This window comes from Lethenteron reissneri, chromosome 54, assembly GCF_015708825.2.
Source record: "Lethenteron reissneri isolate LAM-NWPU_2019-01 chromosome 54, ASM1570882v1, whole genome shotgun sequence".
NCBI classification, from domain to species: Eukaryota; Metazoa; Chordata; class Hyperoartia; order Petromyzontiformes; family Petromyzontidae; genus Lethenteron; species Lethenteron reissneri.
The window spans coordinates 1,395,053-1,414,057 of NC_083832.1; the positions used below are offsets into that span (position 1 = coordinate 1,395,053).

The following is a 19,005-nucleotide window of genomic DNA, read 5'->3' on the forward strand; positions in this document are numbered from 1 at the left end:
GTGCAAAATATATCCATTATTGCGCCCCCACCCCACCCCCAAATACAAAAGTCTATTTTGATACTTTTTGCATTGTGTACAATCTGGAAGCTAACCACATGCCAAATGTCAAGTTTGTTGCATGTTGGGAAGTACGCTAAACATTTAGAACAGACACACATATTCACAAATTTCCCTTTTTTATATATAGATCTGTCACTCGGAGGCTCCACAGAGGGTGATAGAACATCACAACCCATAGAGACGCGGAGACGTGAAAACAGCGAGGAGGGCAGACAGAGAGAGAGACACACAGAGAGACTGAGAGACACGGGGACTCAGAAATAGATGGACACAAATAGAGTGAGGCCGATATCGAGACAGACCGACACAATTAAAACAACATACACGAATACGACGAAGACAAACACCTTTAGTTACTTAAGAGACAGACACAGACAGACGCACTGACAGAAACACAGACACACCAGCAGTCAGACACACACCAGCAGTCAGACACACACCAGCAGTCAGACACAACAACAACAGTCAGACACAACAACAACAGTCAGACACGCACCAGCAGTGAGACACGCAACAACAGTCGGACACACAACAACAATCAGACACACACCAACAGACAGACAAAACAACAAGTCAGACACGCGCCAGCAGTGAGACACACACCAACAGTCGGACACACAACAACAGTCGGACACAACAACAACAGTCAGACGGACACAGCGCCGAGAGAGGGAACGAGGCAGGGTCGGTTTGTGCCAAACCTCACCTGCATCCGGGGGAGGGTCTGTGGGGGGTGCTGGGGGGGGCTGAGATAAATGTAACATTTCGTGGTGGACACTGGGGCTCTGCTATGAATGTTTCCCTGCCAGCTTTCCGCTGTTGTCGCTGTTGTCGCTGTTGCCGCTGCCCGTAATCAAACATTCAGTGACGAGTCACTCGCTGGCACCACCCGTCGACCTGCCCTCATCCTCGTCATCCTCCTCCTCCACCACCTCCTCCTCCGCGTGACTCATCCTCTCCTCGTCACCAGCCCCGTGTCACAGTGGCGGCCAGGACCCTCGGGCAGCAGCTGAGCCCAGTCGCTGGATAATTAAAGGGATCATTCATTGGCGGCTTCACCTTTAAATTCTTCAAGAGGGGCTTTCTACGTTACACCGCCGCCTTCAATTATTCACCTCGGTCGAGGAATTCACGACGGGTCTCGTAACGACGACAATGACGACGACGACGACGAGGAGCTGTTTGCCTCTCGAATCGGCGGCGACGTCGCGGGCCTGCACATTCGCGTGAAGCGCAGCGAGCACAAGACGCGTGGCGTGCGGCGTTGTCAATCACGCGTGTGTGTGCGTGCGTGTGTGTGTGGGTGTGCGTGCGTGTGTGTGCGTGTGTGTGTGCGTGTGTGTGCGTGTGTGTGTGTTTGTGTGCGCGTGTGTTTATGGGGAGCGGTAGTGTAGCGGTTCGGACGCTGCTTTACAGACCAGGTGACACGAGTTCGATTCCCGCTCACGGCCAACACAGGTGACGACTATCTGAACCGGTCCTGGGAATCCCCTCAGCCACACATTAGTGCCTGGTACGGTGTGTAGTAAACATCGCCGCTGGGGGAGACAAAGGCGGCCGGGCGTGGTGCTGGCCACTCACCCCCTCGTGTGCCGTGCCGGCCTCCACAGGTGCTGCTCGCCACCAGCACTTGCCCCACCAGTCTGTCAAGGCTACACGGGGTATCTCTGTCTTTGTTGGGTGTTGTTGGGAGCGGTGGCGCAAGTGGTACAAACCTCGTGGGACAAATTAAATTTCTTGGGGGGGAGGGGGAGGGATGGAGGGGGGAGGGAGGGGGAGGGAGGGGGAGGGAGGGGGAGGGAGGGGGGTGTTGGGTTCTGTGGGGGGCTCCCGGATTAACACGGTGGGGGGGGGGGGCGGATGAAACCGATCTACGGTGTCCAATCTCGGCGTCGCTTAAATTTTAATTAATCAGCACCACCACCCGCAGTGAGGACCCCTCCCCCTCCAGCCAGTGTCACCCCCAGCGTCACCCTCCAGCGTCACCCCCCAGCGTCACCCCTCAGCGTCACCCCCCAGTGAGTGTCACCCTCCAGTGAGTGTCACCCCCAGTGAGTGTCACCCTCCAGCGTCACCCCCAGTGAGTGTCACCCCCAGTGAGTGTCACCCCCAGTGAGTGTCACCCCCAGTGAGTGTCACCCTCCAGTGAGTGTCACCCTCCAGTGAATGTCACCCCCAGTGAGTGTCACCCTCCAGTGAGTGTCACCCTCCAGTGAATGTCACCCCCAGTGAGTGTCACCCTCCAGCGTCACCCCCAGCGAGTGTCACCCCCAGTGAGTGTCACCTCCAGTGAGTGTCACCCCCAGTGAGTGTCACCCTCCAGCGTCACCCCCAGTGAGTGTCACCCTCCAGCGAGTGTCACCCCCAGTGAGTGTCACCCCCAGTGAGTGTCACCCTCCAGCGTCACCCCCAGTGAGTGTCACCCCCAGTGAGTGTCACCCCCAGTGAGTGTCACCCCCAGTGAGTGTCACCCTCCAGCGTCACCCCCAGTGAGTGTCACCCCCAGTGAGTGTCACCCCCAGTGAGTGTCACCCTCCAGCATCACCCCCAATGAGTGTCACCCCCAGTGAGTGTCACCCTCCAGCGTCACCCCCAGTGAGTGTCACCCCCAGTGAGTGTCACCCTCCAGCGTCACCCCCAATGAGTGTCACCCCCAGTGAGTGTCACCCCCAGTGAGTGTCACCCCCAGTGAGTGTCACCCTCCAGCGAGTGTCACCCCCAGCGAGTGTCACCCCCAGTGATTGTCACCCCCAGTGATTGTCACCCCCAGCGAGTGTCACCCCCAGTGAGTGTCACCCCCAGTGAGTGTCACCCTCCAGCGAGTGTTACCCTCAGTGAGTGTCACCCTCCAGCGTCACCCCCAGCGAGTGTCACCCCCAGTGAGTGTCACCCTCCAGTGAGTGTCACCCCCAGTGAGTGTCACCCCCAGTGAGTGTCACCCTCCAGCGTCACCCCCCAGCGAGTGTCACCCCTCCCCCAGTGAGTATCCATCTCCAGTGAGTGTCAACCTCAGTGAGTGTCACCCCTCCCCCAGTGAATACCCATCTCCAGTGAGTGTCAACCCCAATGAGTGTCACCCCCCAGCGAGTGTCACCCCTCCCCCAGTGAGTATCCATCTCCAGTGAGTGTCACCCCCAGTGAGTGTCACCCTCCAGTGAGTGTCACCCTCCAGTGAGTGTCACCTCCAGTGAGTGTCACCCCCCAACGTCACCCCCCAGCGAGTGTCACCCCCCAATGAGTGTCACCCCCAGTGAGTGTCACCCTCCAGTGAGTGTCACCCCCAACGTCACCCCCCAGCGAGTGTCACCCTCCAGTGAGTGTCACCCCCAGCGAGTGTCACCCCCAATGAGTGTCACCCCAGTGAGTGTCACCCTCCAGTGAGTGTCACCCCCAGCGAGTGTCACCCCCAGTGAGTGTCACCCCCAGTGAGTGTCACCCTCCAGCGTCACCCCCAGTGAGTGTCACCCTCCAGCGAGTGTCACCCCCAGTGAGTGTCACCCCCAGTGAGTGTCACCCTCCAGCGTCACCCCCAGTGAGTGTCACCCCCAGTGAGTGTCACCCCCAGTGAGTGTCACCCCCAGTGAGTGTCACCCCCAGTGAGTGTCACCCTCCAGCGTCACCCCCAGTGAGTGTCACCCCCAGTGAGTGTCACCCTCCAGCATCACCCCCAATGAGTGTCACCCCCAGTGAGTGTCACCCTCCAGCGTCACCCCCAGTGAGTGTCACCCCCAGTGAGTGTCACCCTCCAGCGTCACCCCCAATGAGTGTCACCCCCAGTGAGTGTCACCCCCAGTGAGTGTCACCCCCAGTGAGTGTCACCCTCCAGCGAGTGTCACCCCCAGCGAGTGTCACCCCCAGTGATTGTCACCCCCAGTGATTGTCACCCCCAGCGAGTGTCACCCCCAGTGAGTGTCACCCCCAGTGAGTGTCACCCTCCAGCGAGTGTTACCCTCAGTGAGTGTCACCCTCCAGCGTCACCCCCAGCGAGTGTCACCCCCAGTGAGTGTCACCCTCCAGTGAGTGTCACCCCCAGTGAGTGTCACCCCCAGTGAGTGTCACCCTCCAGCGTCACCCCCCAGCGAGTGTCACCCCTCCCCCAGTGAGTATCCATCTCCAGTGAGTGTCAACCTCAGTGAGTGTCACCCCTCCCCCAGTGAATACCCATCTCCAGTGAGTGTCAACCCCAATGAGTGTCACCCCCCAGCGAGTGTCACCCCTCCCCCAGTGAGTATCCATCTCCAGTGAGTGTCACCCCCAGTGAGTGTCACCCTCCAGTGAGTGTCACCCTCCAGTGAGTGTCACCTCCAGTGAGTGTCACCCCCCAACGTCACCCCCCAGCGAGTGTCACCCCCCAATGAGTGTCACCCCCAGTGAGTGTCACCCTCCAGTGAGTGTCACCCCCAACGTCACCCCCCAGCGAGTGTCACCCTCCAGTGAGTGTCACCCCCAGCGAGTGTCACCCCCAATGAGTGTCACCCCAGTGAGTGTCACCCTCCAGTGAGTGTCACCCCCAGCGAGTGTCACCCCCAGTGAGTGTCACCCTCCAGTGAGTGTCACCCCCAGCGAGTGTCACCCTCCAGTGAGTGTCACCCCCAGTGAGTGTCACCCCCAGTGAGTGTCACCCTCCAGTGAGTGTCACCCCCAGTCAGTGTCACCCCCAGTGAGTGTCACCCCCCAGCGAGTGTCACCCTCCAGTGAGTGTTACCCTCCAGTGAGTGTCACCCCCAGCGAGTGTCACCCTCCAGTGAGTGTCACCCCCCAACGTCACCCCCCAGCGAGTGTCACAGAGTTGTTCCCGCACGGCCCCCACGTCCACCGGTGCGGTCCGATCAGCGTAACGACGCGGCGTGGGGTGTCGCACGGCACTCCGCTATATTCAGTTGCTCATTCGTCCGGTCAGGTGTGATCTTCATTGCATGAACGTAGACTCAATCTTTTACATGATCATTATACTCTTTGGTTCTTTCGGTAAAGTCACGTGGGTATAAAATAAAATAAATCACGACGTTTCGGGCGCAGCACAAGCCTCCGTCATCGGGTGGGAAAGCCTCATGACGGACGCTTTATTTTATTTTCTACTCACGTGACTTTACCGAAAGAACCAAAGAGTATGGATTCCTGCAGTCACGAAAGCTTCAAATCAAGATTATTATTATCTATATATGTCAAAGGGAAATGTGTGAATATGTGTGTCTGTTCAAAATGTTTAGCATACTTCCCGACATGCAACAAACTAGAGATTTGGCATGTGGGTACTTTCCAGACTCTACACCATGCAAACATTATAAAAATTGACTTTTGTATTTTTTGGGGGGAGGGGGTTGGCGCAATAATGCATATATTTTGAACGGCAAGTGAGCTGTGACGTCACATCTGTCACGTCACCCGCATGCGGAAGCGTCACGCAGTGTGCCTGCTGATGTCACCCCCCCCCCCCCCAACACTCCGCGAGTAAAGTTCCGTACAAAAGTGTTGCAGGTCTCAGGCGTTCTTCGCGCAGCATTGCTGCTTTATTATTTGAGTCGTTTACTGCCGTACGCACCCTCAAAGTTGTGCGTGTCTGCAGCAAGCGCGTGTATGTGTACGTATGGACGCGTGCCCGTGTGTGTGTGGGGGGAGCGGTAGTGCAGTGGTTAGCGCGCTGCGCTACGAACCCGGCCACCCGAGTTCAATTGCCGCTCACGGCCACCACCTGTGACGATTATTTGAACTGGTCCTGGGCCTCCCCTAGGTCTACTCAGCCTCAATCTAGTAACTCGTGTGGTGTGTAAACATCGCCACTGGGGGGACAAAGGCGGCCGGGCGTGGTGAATCCAAATCCCGGGCGAAGCCGGGTAGTAAAGCTCGTAATATTTTATATATTGTCTCTCTGTTTCGGATACAAATTCACGCCGTTTAAACTACTTTAAAGCTTTCGCCACCAAACTTTGTGCCGACATCTCATATCGAAACACCCTTCATTAAAAGCTTCGTTGCAGTAAATTTTTAACTTTTAAACTATTTATATCTAACAACATTAACGCTCAAATTACTTTCAACCCTTACATTCTGATTTGAAATGCATACGTGTGTGCGTGGGTGAAGCGAGCGAGCGAGCGGATGCGTGATTGCGCGGTTGAGATAGCGCGTGAGGAAGTTGTCTGCGTTCGTGTAAGAGTTTGTGAGTTCGTGGGTGAGTTGGCTAACACACGTGCGACATCATTCTCATCATTATTATATGTGACGCAGCAAAATTTTAACCCAATGAGCCCCACCTTCTGAATACCGTGACTTGAGTCACTCTACATTCACCAAAGATAGCCGCATGTACCCGAGCAACGCCGGGTGTTTCCTGCTCGTAAGTTACACGTGTATCATGTCCTCTTATCTGTGTCCCCCCAGTATGCTGAGATCCCCGCGTCCCCAGGTCTCCACGTCTCGTGCCCAGTGTTCCCACGCACTCTCAGCCGCATGTCTCCGTGTCTCTCTGTCCACAATATCCCCTCGTCCCCGTGTCTACGATGTTTTTAAGTCTCCCTTTAATCCGGCGCCACGGTGGCTAAGAGATTTTAACTTCCTCATTCCGTATACAGGAGGTCGTGGATTTGATCCTGTATCCTGACGCCTGCTGTATATTTGCAGTTTTCACATCTCTCTCTCCCCGTGGTGGCGTGGATTTTTCTCCGGTTTTTCCATCCATATTTAGAATCAACATCACGTGTTCAGAGCATTTGGCTGCTGCTGTACATTTCCACATGAAAAGCCACTTTGTTGACGTACCATTTGTGGCCACGTCGCGTCTGAAAAAGAGCCATACAGCTCCGTGGGGCCTGACACCTGCTAAAATAAAACGTAGTTTGGTAATCCCAATACTAACCCTGACCATGTGACCCCGCGACCCCGTGACCCCGTGACCCCGTGACCCCGTGCCCTGTGCCTGCTGAGCGCAGCATCCAGTACTGGGCGACTCGCATCTCCACGGAGCTGGACAAAGTGCTGCACCAGGCTAGCGGCATGGACCAGCTACGGGAGGTATGGCCGGCCGACTCCTTTTACTCGGGGGTGGGGGGGGGGGGGCAAGGGGCGGTGTGTTCAGGCAATTTTTTGGTGTTCGTGCAAGGGTGGTGTTGAGGCATGAGTGGTTTTCAGGTAGGGATGGTGTTCATGCACGGGTGAGGTTCCGGCAAGGGGTGGTGTTTATGCAATTGTGTTGTTTAGGCAAGGGTGGTGTTCATGCACGGGTGGCGTTCAGGCAAGGGGGGTGTCTAGGCAAGCGGTGGTGGTCAGGCAAGGGGCGGTGTTCAAGCATTGGAGATGTTAATTTCTCTCTGCGCGTCGCTCCAGTCTGGCCGTTCGTGGACACAGCAGTCTCATGTCATCGTCGTTACCGCCATCATCATCACCGCCATCATCACCGCCATCATCATCGTCACCGCCATCATCATCATCATCATCATTCGTTTCCTTCTCCTCTGCCCAATGGCGTCGCGAGACCTCGGAGCTCACTGCAGTGAGCGGTTGGTGGCGCCGCTGCAAACGTTAGCAAATGGCACCGCGGAAGTTGATGTCGAAGAACTGCTTCTGAGGTGTCGTCGCCCGCGATGCCGCGCTAACCGCCGCTCCCTCCGGATCACAGCGCTCGCTCAGGCTGCTTTGCAGTTTAAAAGCGGACGTTGCGAGTGTGTGTGATGCTCCGCTCGGTGTGCATGCGTGTGTGTGCCTTCGTGTGTAGGCGTGTGTGGTAGTGTGCTCACAACAATGAGGGGAGCGCCGGGTGACTAAAACACAGCAAGTTGGCACAGGAGGGGGCACAGTCATCTCAGTCAGTCGACCTGTGGCACCTACTGGGTCTGACCTGTGACCTCCTGTCGGTAGGCGTTCGACAATTCACGTGGCCTAAACGTGCACATAGCCTGGCACAAGCGCATTGGTGATGTCACCGCCACTTAGTGGCGAATGGCGGTCGTTGTTGCTAGTGTGCTGATGAGCAGGTCTGGTTTGGCAGCAGATGTCTCCAAATCAGTCAAGCGGCATTATATTTTCATCAGCTGCTGAACGCAGCCGTGTTAGAATCTGCCTGGCCTGTCACTCCATACGAAGCTGCGGGTCCTCTCGGCCACAGCGAGGCCCTCCCTTATCCATGCTGGCGAGACGTGGACCCCCTCCAAATGAACATCCGCGCCGAGGTTTGACACGTTCAGGCTGGCCCTGCCAACGATCCATCCCGGGTTTTAACCGGAGTGGATCGTGCGAAGGAGCTCACACGATCCTTGGAAGATCTGAACACAGTCGAATTAGTGAGCCCCCCGTCCGCGCAGGTGAGGCCGGGCTGGCTGGGTCGTGTCGCCCGCGTGGCCAGCCAAAAGCAACGACTCATCCGGCGACGTATCGCGGCGAGAGAGGCGGACGCTGCCACTGGAGAGGTCTCGCGGCCTCGTGAGAGCACACCGCCGCTGCCGGCATCCTGTGTCACGCCGCTGCCGGCTGACCGGAGCGGGCGGACTCAACGCGGTTCGCACGCCGGTGCACGCCGCGGCAGAGCCACCGGAGCTGCCATTTGCCGATCGCTTTCCGTGAATGCCGCACGCGCGCTGCAGTCGTTACGCCGTGTGCGGCGTTCGCGGTGAATTCGTGATTTTTTTGTTCTTTTTAAAATAAAATTTTCCCGGCGCCGGATCCTGACAGCCGTTGGAACTCGGCCGTGACAGCGCGAGCCCGGAACGTTTTGCGTTGGATTTGTACCCCGCTTGGAAGCCCCCCCCAACCCCCCAACCCCCCCTGTTGGCAATTCTTCAAAGGGCCCGCCGCTGGCTTTCGTCAAACCGCGCTGCCACGATTACAACGATTACAACGTCCTCTCCATTATTCATGTCGACCCGCGCGTGCGCGGGCAGGCATGTTGCATCGCTTATATGGGACGTGACACGTGTGTCGGCGTGTTAGTGAGCAGCGGGCGACGGAGTGCGTCGTCGTCATCGTCGTCATCGTTGTCATCATTGTCGTCATCGTTGTCATCATTGTCGTCATCGTCTTCGTCGTCGTCTTCGTTGCTCTCGCCTGGCCCCGGCTCTCGCGCTCCGTCAGAGGCCCGCCGTGACGACCCATTCCCTCTCCTCCCTCTCCTCCCTTTCCTCCCTCTCCTCCCTCTCCCTGCATGCGCCCCGTGGTTGTGTTGCGGCACCGCGGGCCGCGCAGTCGCTCGCCGCTCACGCTGCAGGGAGCCCCCCGGGAGTCGGCTGGGGGGGCGGTCGAGCAAACGCCCCTCACCCCCCCCCTCCTCTTGTGACGTGGGGCCACCGATCGGCCCGCGACTGCACGGAACCGTGGGCCGAGCGAGCCGAGTCCCTCTCATGCTCACGGTGCCGCAGGTCCCGCAGGTCCCGCAGGGTCCTGTTGGTACCGCAGGGTCCTGTTGGTACCGCAGGGTCCTGTTGGTACCGCAGGGTCCTGTTGGTACCGCAGGGTCCCCGCAGGTCCCGCAGGTCCCACAGGTCCCGCAGGGTCCTGTTGGTACCGCAGGGTCCTGTTGGTACCGCAGGGTCCTGTTGGTACCACAGGGTCCCCGCAGGGTCCCCGCAGGGTCCCCGTGCTCTGCCTGTGGAACTCCGCGCCCCACGCCGGATATTGAACACCCGACGGGCATTTCTTCTCGAAAGGGGCAAATAAATAAAAATTAAAACCTCCACGACCCCGCCTTTAATGTATTATTTAGAGATGTATAATGCATTTCTGCCGCGTAATCCCGTTTTTGGGGGGGGGGGGGGGGAAACGAAATCCCACAAATCTGAGCCGGTTACCTGGGCAACCCCCAAACGACCGTGCGGCCCCATGAATAATTGAGGTGCTCGCCCCCCCCCCTCCCCCCTGGGGACGCCCCCGCCCAGCCGTCGCGGCCACCGCCACCACCATCCTCGAGCGCCGCCGCCCGTTAACTCCTTCGCAGCGAGACGGAGCGATCCTCCATCCTTCCTTCCCCTTCTTCATCCTCCCCCCCCCGCTCCACATCCTCTGCGCACATCGTGCCGCAGTTGGTGGTGGTGTCACTGTTGGCACAGTGGTTGGCACGGGTGGTGGTGGTGGTGGTGTCATAGTTGGCACGGGTGGTGGTGGTGTCACAGTTGGCGCAGTGGGTGGCACGGGTGGTGGTGGTGGTGTCACAGTTGGCGCAGTGGGTGGCACGGGTGGTGGTGTCACAGTTGGCGCAGTGGGTGGCACGGGTGGTGGTGGTGGTGTCACAGTTGGCGCAGTGGGTGGCACGGGTGGTGGTGGTGTCACAGTTGGCGCAGTGGGTGGCACGGGTGGTGGTGGTGGTGGTGTCACTTGGCGCAGTGGGTGGCACGGGTGGTGGTGGTGGTGGTGTCACTTGGCACAGTGGGTGGCACGGGTGGTGGTGGTGGTGTCACAGTTGGCGCAGTGGGTGGCACGGGTGGTGGTGGTGTCACAGTTGGCGCAGTGGGTGGCACGGGTGGTGGTGGTGTCACTGTTGGCGCAGTGGGTGGCACGGGTGGTGGTGGTGGTGTCACTGTTGGCACAGTGGGTGGCACGGGTGGTGGTGGTGGTGTCACAGTTGGCGCAGTGGGTGGCACGGGTGGCGGTGGTGGTGTCACAGTTGGCGCAGTGGGTGGCACGGGTGGTGGTGGTGGTGTCACTGTTGGCGCAGTGGGTGGCACGGGTGGTGGTGGTGGTGGCACAGTTGGCGCAGTGGGTGGCACGGGTGGTGGTGGTGTCACTGTTGGCGCAGTGGGTGGCACAGGTGGTGGTGGTGGTGGCACAGTTGGCACAGTGGGTGGCACGGGTGGTGGTGGTGTCACTGTTGGCGCAGTGGGTGGCACGGGTGGTGGTGGTGGTGTCACAGTTGGCGCAGTAGGTGGCACGGGTGGTGGTGGTGTCACAGTTGGCACAGTGGGTGGCACGGGTGGTGGTGGTGGTGTCACTGTTGGCACAGTGGGTGGCACGGGTGGTGGTGGTGGTGTCACTGTTGGTGCAGTGCGTGGCACAGGTGGTGGTGGTGGTGTCACTGTTGGCGCAGTGGGTGGCACGGGTGGTGGTGGTGGTGTCACTGTTGGCGCAGTGGGTGGCACAGGTGGTGGTGGTGGTGTCACTGTTGGTGCAGTGGGTGGCACGGGTGGTGGTGGTGGTGTCACTGTTGGTGCAGTGGGTGGCACAGGTGGTGGTGGTGGTGGTGTCACTGTTGGCGCAGTGGGTGGCACGGGTGGTGGTGGTGTCACTGTTGGCGCAGTGGGTGGCACGGGTGGTGGTGGTGGTGTCACTGTTGGCACAGTGGGTGGCACGGGTGGTGGTGGTGGTGTCACTGTTGGCACAGTGGGTGGCACGGGTGGTGGTGGTGGCACATTTGGCACAGTGGGTGGCACGGGTGGTGGTGGTGTCACTGTTGGCGCAGTGGGTGGCACGGGTGGTGGTGATGTCACTTGGCACAGTGGGTGGCACGGTGGTGGTGGTGTCACTGTTGGCACAGTGGGTGGCACGGGTGGTGGTGGTGTCACTGTTGGCAAAGTGGGTGGCATGGGTGGTGCTGGTGTCACTGTTGGCGCAGTGGGTGGCACGGGTGGTGGTGGTGTCACTGTTGGCACAGTGGGTGGCACGGTGGTGGTGGTGGTGGCACGGTTGGCGCAGTGGGGGGCACATGTGGTGCATCTGCCGGCCATCTCATTCAGTCAACCCGTGGCACCTGCCGCGCCTGTCCCGTGACCTCCTGTCAGCAGCGAGCCTTCGACACTTCTCGTGGCCTCAAGGTGCACCTGGCCTGGCACGAGGCGCCGTGGTGACGTCACCGCCGCTTGGCAGATAATGGCCGCGTGTTGGCATCGGTGTCGCAGTGGGAGACGGAGCGCCTCGCGCCAAAAACGTCCCGGGTTCGAATGCCGACTCGGAACACTCTGAGTGTGCGTGTGTACGTGTGTGCGTGTGTGTGTGTGTGCGTGGCGTGCAAATGTGCGAGCTTCTCGTGGCTGTAGCCGGCGAGGGAGGTCACCGGTGACCTGCGCTCTGCCACAGGGGCCCGGCGCTCTCCGACGACGGTAACGGCATCGCCCGTCGTCATAAAATCGGCGCGCGCTTTCGCACGCCGATTTCTGCCGCGTGTCTCGCGTTCCACGCCCGATTATTATGACGACGCAAACAGGCGGATGACGCCGCCAAACCGTCCGCAGTTGGAACTGGAGCAAAAATCATTGATCGCAAACCGGGAAGGCCCCGCCCTCAGCTTTGCGAGGGTAAACTGCGAGTACATCCACGTGAACGGCGAGGCGACGTGCTTCGGCGTTCGCCGACGAGCCGACATCCGCCGCTCGCATCAGCCGGCGTTTCCAATCGTCTCGGTCGTGCGCCGACCGTCGGGACGGCCAGGATGGGCGCTGTCCACGCGTTTGCCCTCGGCAGCGGCACCAGCCGGGGCGTGCCCGCGCCACTCCGGGCCGATGCCAAAACGCCGCAGCTCGTCCCGGACAATTTGACGAGCCGAGCTACGCCGCCTACCCATTGAACACGGCGTCGCTGACACGCTGTGCCTCGCCATCTGCATGGATCCCTGCTTCTGCCTCGTCTTGCCGATCGGCGTGTGCCGGTCGGGCAGTGGCAGAACACGCGTGTGCCAGCAAGGACGCTCAATTGATGTTGACGATGTTGAGGTTTTGTGTAAAACTAGTAACGACTGAATCTTGATTTTAAGCTTTCGTGACTGCAGGAATCCATACTCTTTGGCTCGTTCGGTAAAGTCACGTAGGTAGACAAATAAAATAGATCACGACGTTTCGGGCGCAACACAAGTGTCGTGATCTATTTTATTTTATACCTACGTGACTTTACCGAAAGAACCAAAGAGTATAGTAACGACTGGCCAATATCAATTAGAGAATCTGTTCAAATTGAGAGAAGTAAAAATAATTTTAAGCGTGTTGATAGCTACAGGCTTGGTGCTGCTTGGAAGCATGTGATCAAGTCATATATTGATTAGTTGTACACCTATACAGGCCATTCCACTGTGTGTAGATTAACTGTGAGCAGCCAATAATAGGTACTGTGTATTCTCTGCACATTGTCAGATCAATGCAATGTACATACATTATGAAAGTTGATTCGCTGTGAAGAACATAACCAATTATAGGTACTGCATCTTCTCATATTAGCATGATCTCCCTGTAACTTGCATGCCCACATTAACCCCCATCGGGTCTGATAGGGCCATGCGGGAAGTGGAGGCAGTGGAGGTGGTTGGGATGGTTCAAGTGGTGGGGGCAGTGGGGTGATGGGGGTGATGGGGGCGGTGGGGGTGATGGAGGCAGTGGGGGCGGTGGGGGTGGTGGGGGTGATGGGGGCGGTGGGGGTGATGGGGATGACGGGGGTTGTGGTGGGGGTGGTGGGGGAGGTGGGGGTGGTGGGGGTGGTGGGGGAGGTGGGGGTGGTGGGTTGTTGGGGGTGGTGAGGGTTCGTAGTCTCAGGAGACCTCTGCCGCACCTCTAAGTGGTCTCAGCCATTATCGCCGAACGGACAATTGGAGTTGTGCCTCTGGGTCTCCCCGGCTCACTGCTCACACAACCACGGGGGGGAGGGGGGGGCGTCTCGGGGCACGTTGAGGGGTTAGGGACCCCCTTGGCGGGATCGGTGACTCTGAAAGAGACTCTCTGGGTTCCTTTTTATTTTGCTTGTTGACGCTTTCCAGCCTAAGTAGAGAGCGTTTGTCTGTCTCTCTGTCTCTGTCCATCCGTCCATCATCTGTCCGCTTGTTCTTTTTCTGTCTGTTTGTCCTCCAGTCCCTCCGTGCGTGTCTGTCCGTCCATCCATTTGTCCCTCTGTGTGTCTGTGCGTCCCCCTCTGTCAGTCCAACTGGACGCGACGTTTCGGACAGCCCCGCACCCTCGTCGCGATGATCTGGCTTTGCATTGAGCCGGGTAGCAAGTCTGTTTAACCCTTTACCGTTCCGAGACCACTGCAAGTTGCGTGTTGTGGTGGGTCCCTCATTTACCGCCGAATCTCGGAACGCACGCGAGAGATTCCGCGCGAATTTTGTGCAGGGAGGCGTAGTATTAGTAGTAGTGGCAGCGCCGTTGTTTTTGGTGACGTTGGTACTCACCGCAGAGAACCGTAGCGACGCGACCACCGCCTTGTGGGAGCCTCGGTACCGATGACGTTATATTAGTGTAGTGTTTCTTCCGGGTTCCGTTTCGATGACGTGTGTACACTTAACGTCATCAGAACGGTTGTCGGAAGGAAACCCGATGACGTACAAACAGGAAAGGGTTGACGTCGATCGGCAGGCCGGCGCTCGGTGGGGTAAAGTGCGGGTGCTTCCATCTCTTTGGAGGCTTACTGGCCGGCCAGCGTGGAAGAGAGTGGAGGAGCCAGGGGCCCCCTCCGGAGGGCCTCCCTGTGGCTGCATCTCGCCCCCTTCCACCAGCAGTGGCTTCAGCAAGCGCCTGCAGGGCTGCACCCTTTTGCCATTGAGCGTGAAACGTTTCAAGAAAGAAAAAATTGTGCATCCACGTCGTCATCCCTCCAGGGTCTGTAAAATGTGTCCACTGCCACGATTGTGGGAAAAAAAAGGCATCATGAGTTGCTCCTGGGGTGGGACAGCCTTGTCCCTGGCATGGGAATGTGGAATCTCCACCACCGGCTGGCCGTGTAGCACGAGCGGAGATGAGCACGGCTTCGCTGAGCGGGGAGGTGCTGTGTTCCGTCTCCGTGTGTCACCGTTTGTGTGCCGGTGTCTTCGTTTTTTGTCTCTGCGTCTCCCTTTGTGCGTCTGTGTTTGTCTCCGTTTGTATGTTTATGTCTGAGTGTCTCTGTGTCTCCGCATCTCCGTGTCTCTACGTCTCCGTGTCTCTGTCTGGGTCTCCGTGTCTCTGTCTGAGTCTCCGTCTCTCTGTCTGAGTCTCCGTCTCTCTGTCCGTGTCTCCGGCTGAGTGTCCACGTGTGGTGTCTCCGTGTCTCTGTCAGGGTCTCCGTGTCTCTTTCAGAGTCTCCGTCTCTCTGTCCGTGTCTCCCTCTGAGTGTCCACTTGTGGTGTCTCCGTGTCTCTGTCCGGGTCTCCGTGTCTCTGTCTGAGTCTCCGTCTCTCTGTCCGTGTCTCCGTCTGAGTGTTCACATGTGGTGTCTCCGTGTCTGGCCACGTGCAGATCTACCACAAGCACAAGTCGCTGTTCGAGCTGAGGAGGAACGAGGCTGAGTTCCTGGTGGACACGGCCTCCATCAAGATCAAGAACCTGCTGAGCAAGAGGGTCCGCGCGCTGGAGGCACGTGGTCTTCCTCTCACGTCATGCGGGGACATGTGTGTGTGGTGTGTGCGTGGTGTGTTGTGTGTGTGTGGTGTGTGTGTGTGTGGTGTGTGTCTGTGTTGTGTGTGTGTGTGTGTGTGTGTGTGTGGTGTGTGTGTGGTGTGTGTGGTGTGTGTGTGGTGTGTGTGTGGTGTGTGGTGTGTGTGTGGTGTGTGTGTGTGGTGTGTGTGTGTGTGTGGTGTGTGTGGTGTGTGTGTGGCTTGTGTGCTGTGTGTAGCAGGTTTGTGGTGTGTATGTGTGTGGCATGTTTGGCATGTGTGGTGTATGTGTGTAGTCTATGTTTGTGGTGTGTGTGTGTAAACGTCTCCTGGTCAACCCCCATTTGGCGGAACCAGGAGACTGAATCCTTACCATTGGGGCTCCTCCAGAAACAACAAAATGTCACTTCGGATGGACACGTGGAATGTTTGAATGCTCACTATGGAGGAGAGGCTGCCACTCCTCTGTCGGGAGCTGGACCGGTACTGCCTGGATCTCTGTGGTATTCAGGAGGTCTGGTGACCGGCTCTGGCTCCTGCCACCATGAGAGTTGGACAGCCTCTACTCGTGGCAGGAGACTGCTAAACAACAGGGAATGGCTCTTCTTCTGAACAAAAGAATGAAGGGGGCATGGAAGCGTGGCGGTGAGGTGTGGGAAACTGTAAGCCCCAGGCTACTTTGGGCTCGCCGTCTCATCAACCAGAAGCGAGGAGTGGTGCTCGTGGTTACTTATGTTCCCACCGAAGACGAACATCCATGGAGGGATGCAGGCAAGGCCGATGAGTCAGATGTCTTCTTTGACCTCCTGTCATAGAAGGCTGAAATTCGGTTATAACTGTCTCTAACTTGCTGACCCGTGCCCCTACTGGACATCTGGGAAAAAAGAGCTTCATAGCTCATCAGATTCCTCCTCCAGTCTAAATAAAGATTCTCATCCTGATGTGGAGCCCTGCTGGAGGTGGTGGTAGTGGTGCGGTGGGGGAGCGGTGGTGTCGCGGTCAGCGCTGCGTAGCGCCACGAACCCGGCACACCCGGGTTCAAGTCCAGCTTACGGCCATCGACACAGGTGACAATTATCTGAACCGGTCCTGGGCCTCCCCTAGGTCGACTCTGCCTCAAATGAGTACCTGGTGCGGTGTGTAGTAAACATCGCCACTGGGGGGACAAAGGCTTCCGGGTGTGGTGTTGGCCAACCACCCCCTCGTGTGCCGGCCTTCATAGGTGCTGCTCACTAACAGCACTTTCCCCAACAGTCTGTTCAGGCTACACGGTGGTTGGAGCGTGAGTGGAGCGTGAGACTCGACATTGGAAGGTTTAGCGTTGGAATCTCCGATCGAGGAGTTGGCTCACAATCTTGAATTGTCAATCCTTGCGGTCGCCATCATCGTCGGTCGATCGCCACGGGCAGTGCGGTCCCCGTCAATTGTGGTGTGGGAAGTCGAATGGTGACGATTGATCGTTCAGCGGCGCGCCGCCAATTCGGAGCCGGGCTTCTCGGTGAGTGTAGCCGGCGAGGGCTGCCCGGCTCCGGTAGGAGGACGGACGTTTGTGGGGTGTCACGGTGGCTAGGAAATGTTAACTCCTTCACCTGGTATGCAGGAGGTCGTGGGTTTGATTCTTACCCTGACGCCTGCTGCTGTATATTTGGAGTTTGCGTGTCTCTCTAATCATTATCATCATTACGGTGGATAGGAGATGTTAACTACCTCGCCTGGATTATATGAGGGTCGTGGGTTCAATCCCGACCCTGACAGCCTGCTGCTGTATATGTGGAGTTTGCGGTGTCTCTCTCTCTCCCCGTGGTCGCGTAGATTTGTCTCTGGGTCTTCCGGTTTTTAGAAACGACATCACCACGCGTTAAGAGTATTTGGCTGCTCCTATAAATTTCCACGCGATGATGATGATGATAAGCCACTTCGTTGACCTATCGTGTCCGATGGCCAGGCCACTCCTGAAAACGAGCCACCTAGCAGCTCAGTCGCGGGCGGCCTTACCTGGCCAATTATAACATGGTTTAGGACGACGTGCCGCTGGAGATGGCTGCAATCATCGTCGACGGCCGAGCCCTTGTGAGCGCCCGAAGACCATGCTGGGTGCAGCCTGCAGCGGAACGTCAGACAGAATGTCACGTGGGCTGTTTAACGATCCACCTCCTCCCTCCCTACTCGCGGTTGCTACTGCTGCTGCTGCTGCTCCAGTTCTGCTGAAGACACCAACTCGACCGGCACACTTGCCCCATGACTTGACAGCTTGCTCGCCTGGCGATGGAGGAGGTTCTCGTCAGCGGTGTGACTGAAGCAGAGAGAGCGTCGCGTTCTTGAATCGTAACAGGCGACGTTTCTAGGCTCCCTCCCTCCCCGCCGCGTACCGCGCGAGCGGGCGAGACCCCGGCGAGCCGGGCGGTCGCAGACCGTGACCGCACTGACCGCTGTCGCTCAACGCTGTGCCGCAGAAACTCACCAAGGCTGCTGAGGACCTGCAGAAGCGCCACATCTGGAAGGACCACATCCAGGTGCGGGGGCCTGCGATGCATTGCACGCGTTGTGCGCTGCACATTTTGCACACGCTGCACTTTTGCACACGTTCCACACGTTGCACTTTTTGCACGCACGAAGCTTTGTACACATTGTACACGTTGCCCTCTCGACGAGTTGCACAAGCTGCACGGCGCGTTTTAAAAGCGAGAGACAAAGGCGGCCGTGACGGCGGTGGGGGGGGGGGGGGTGCGATGGTTGACCGACACCACCTCACTGCCATCTGCGAGTCACGAAACAACGAGCGGTGAGCGAATTGCAGAGAGTGCGCAGATTGTGTGCGCGCATGTGCGGAGCGGTCACCACGCTGGGCTATGAACCCGGCGGGCCCGAGTTCGATTCCCGCTCGCCAGTGACGATTATCTGAATTGTTACTGGGCCTCCCCTAGGTCGACTCAGCCTCAAATAAATACCTGTTGAAGTGTGTAAACATCTCCACTAAGGAGACAAAGGCGGCCGGGCGTGGTGCTGGCCACCCACCCCCTCGTGTGCCCTGCTGGCCTTCATGGCTGCTCGCGAATAGCACTTGCCCCAAGAGTGTATTAAGGTTATATGGGGGATTTTTGTCTCTTGTGTGCTATCGTGTGTGTGTTTGTGCGTGTGAAGCACAAATCAAATAACAATTTTGATATCAAGGTCGGGCGAGAAGCCGCGGAGAAACCGAATCTGCCTTGCAAAGGCAGTGGATGAGATAAAACACAAAGACAAATATCCCCCGTGTAGCCTTAATAGACTGTTGGGGCAAGTGCTGTTAGCGAGAAGCATCTATCAAGGCCGGCACGGCACACGAAGGGGTGGGTGGCCAGCACCACGCCCGGCCGCCTTTGTCTCCCTAGTGGCGATGTTTACACACCTCACCAAGTACTAATTTGAGGCTGAGTCGACCTAGGGGAGGCTCTAGGTGAATAGATAATTGTCACTCGTATCAGTGGCCATGAGCGGGAGTCAACCTCGGGTCGCCAGCTTGGTAGCGCAGCACGCTAACCGCTACACTACCGCTCCCCACTCACACAACAACAACCGCCATTCGTCAGTAAGGGACGGTGACGTCACCAAGGCGCTTGTGCCAGGCAATGTGCACGTGAAGTGAAGGCCACGTGAAGTGTCGAACGCCCGCTGGCAGGAGGTCACGGGGCAGACCCAGGTGCCATGGGTCGACT

At 58.0% G+C, this 19,005-nt stretch overlaps 1 protein-coding gene across 2 annotated transcripts in view; it reads left to right on the forward strand.

The window, feature by feature from the left end:
- Positions 1 to 19,005, forward strand: part of LOC133356411 (voltage-dependent calcium channel subunit alpha-2/delta-2-like) — a 155,717-nt gene that overhangs the window by 46,928 nt on the left and 89,784 nt on the right. For both annotated transcript variants that reach the window (XM_061573923.1, XM_061573924.1), the window contains exons 2-4: positions 6,993 to 7,074; positions 15,174 to 15,290; positions 17,764 to 17,823. In XM_061573923.1, coding sequence (XP_061429907.1) covers positions 6,993 to 7,074; positions 15,174 to 15,290; positions 17,764 to 17,823 — 259 coding nt within the window. The remainder of the gene's footprint in view (positions 1 to 6,992; positions 7,075 to 15,173; positions 15,291 to 17,763; positions 17,824 to 19,005) is intronic.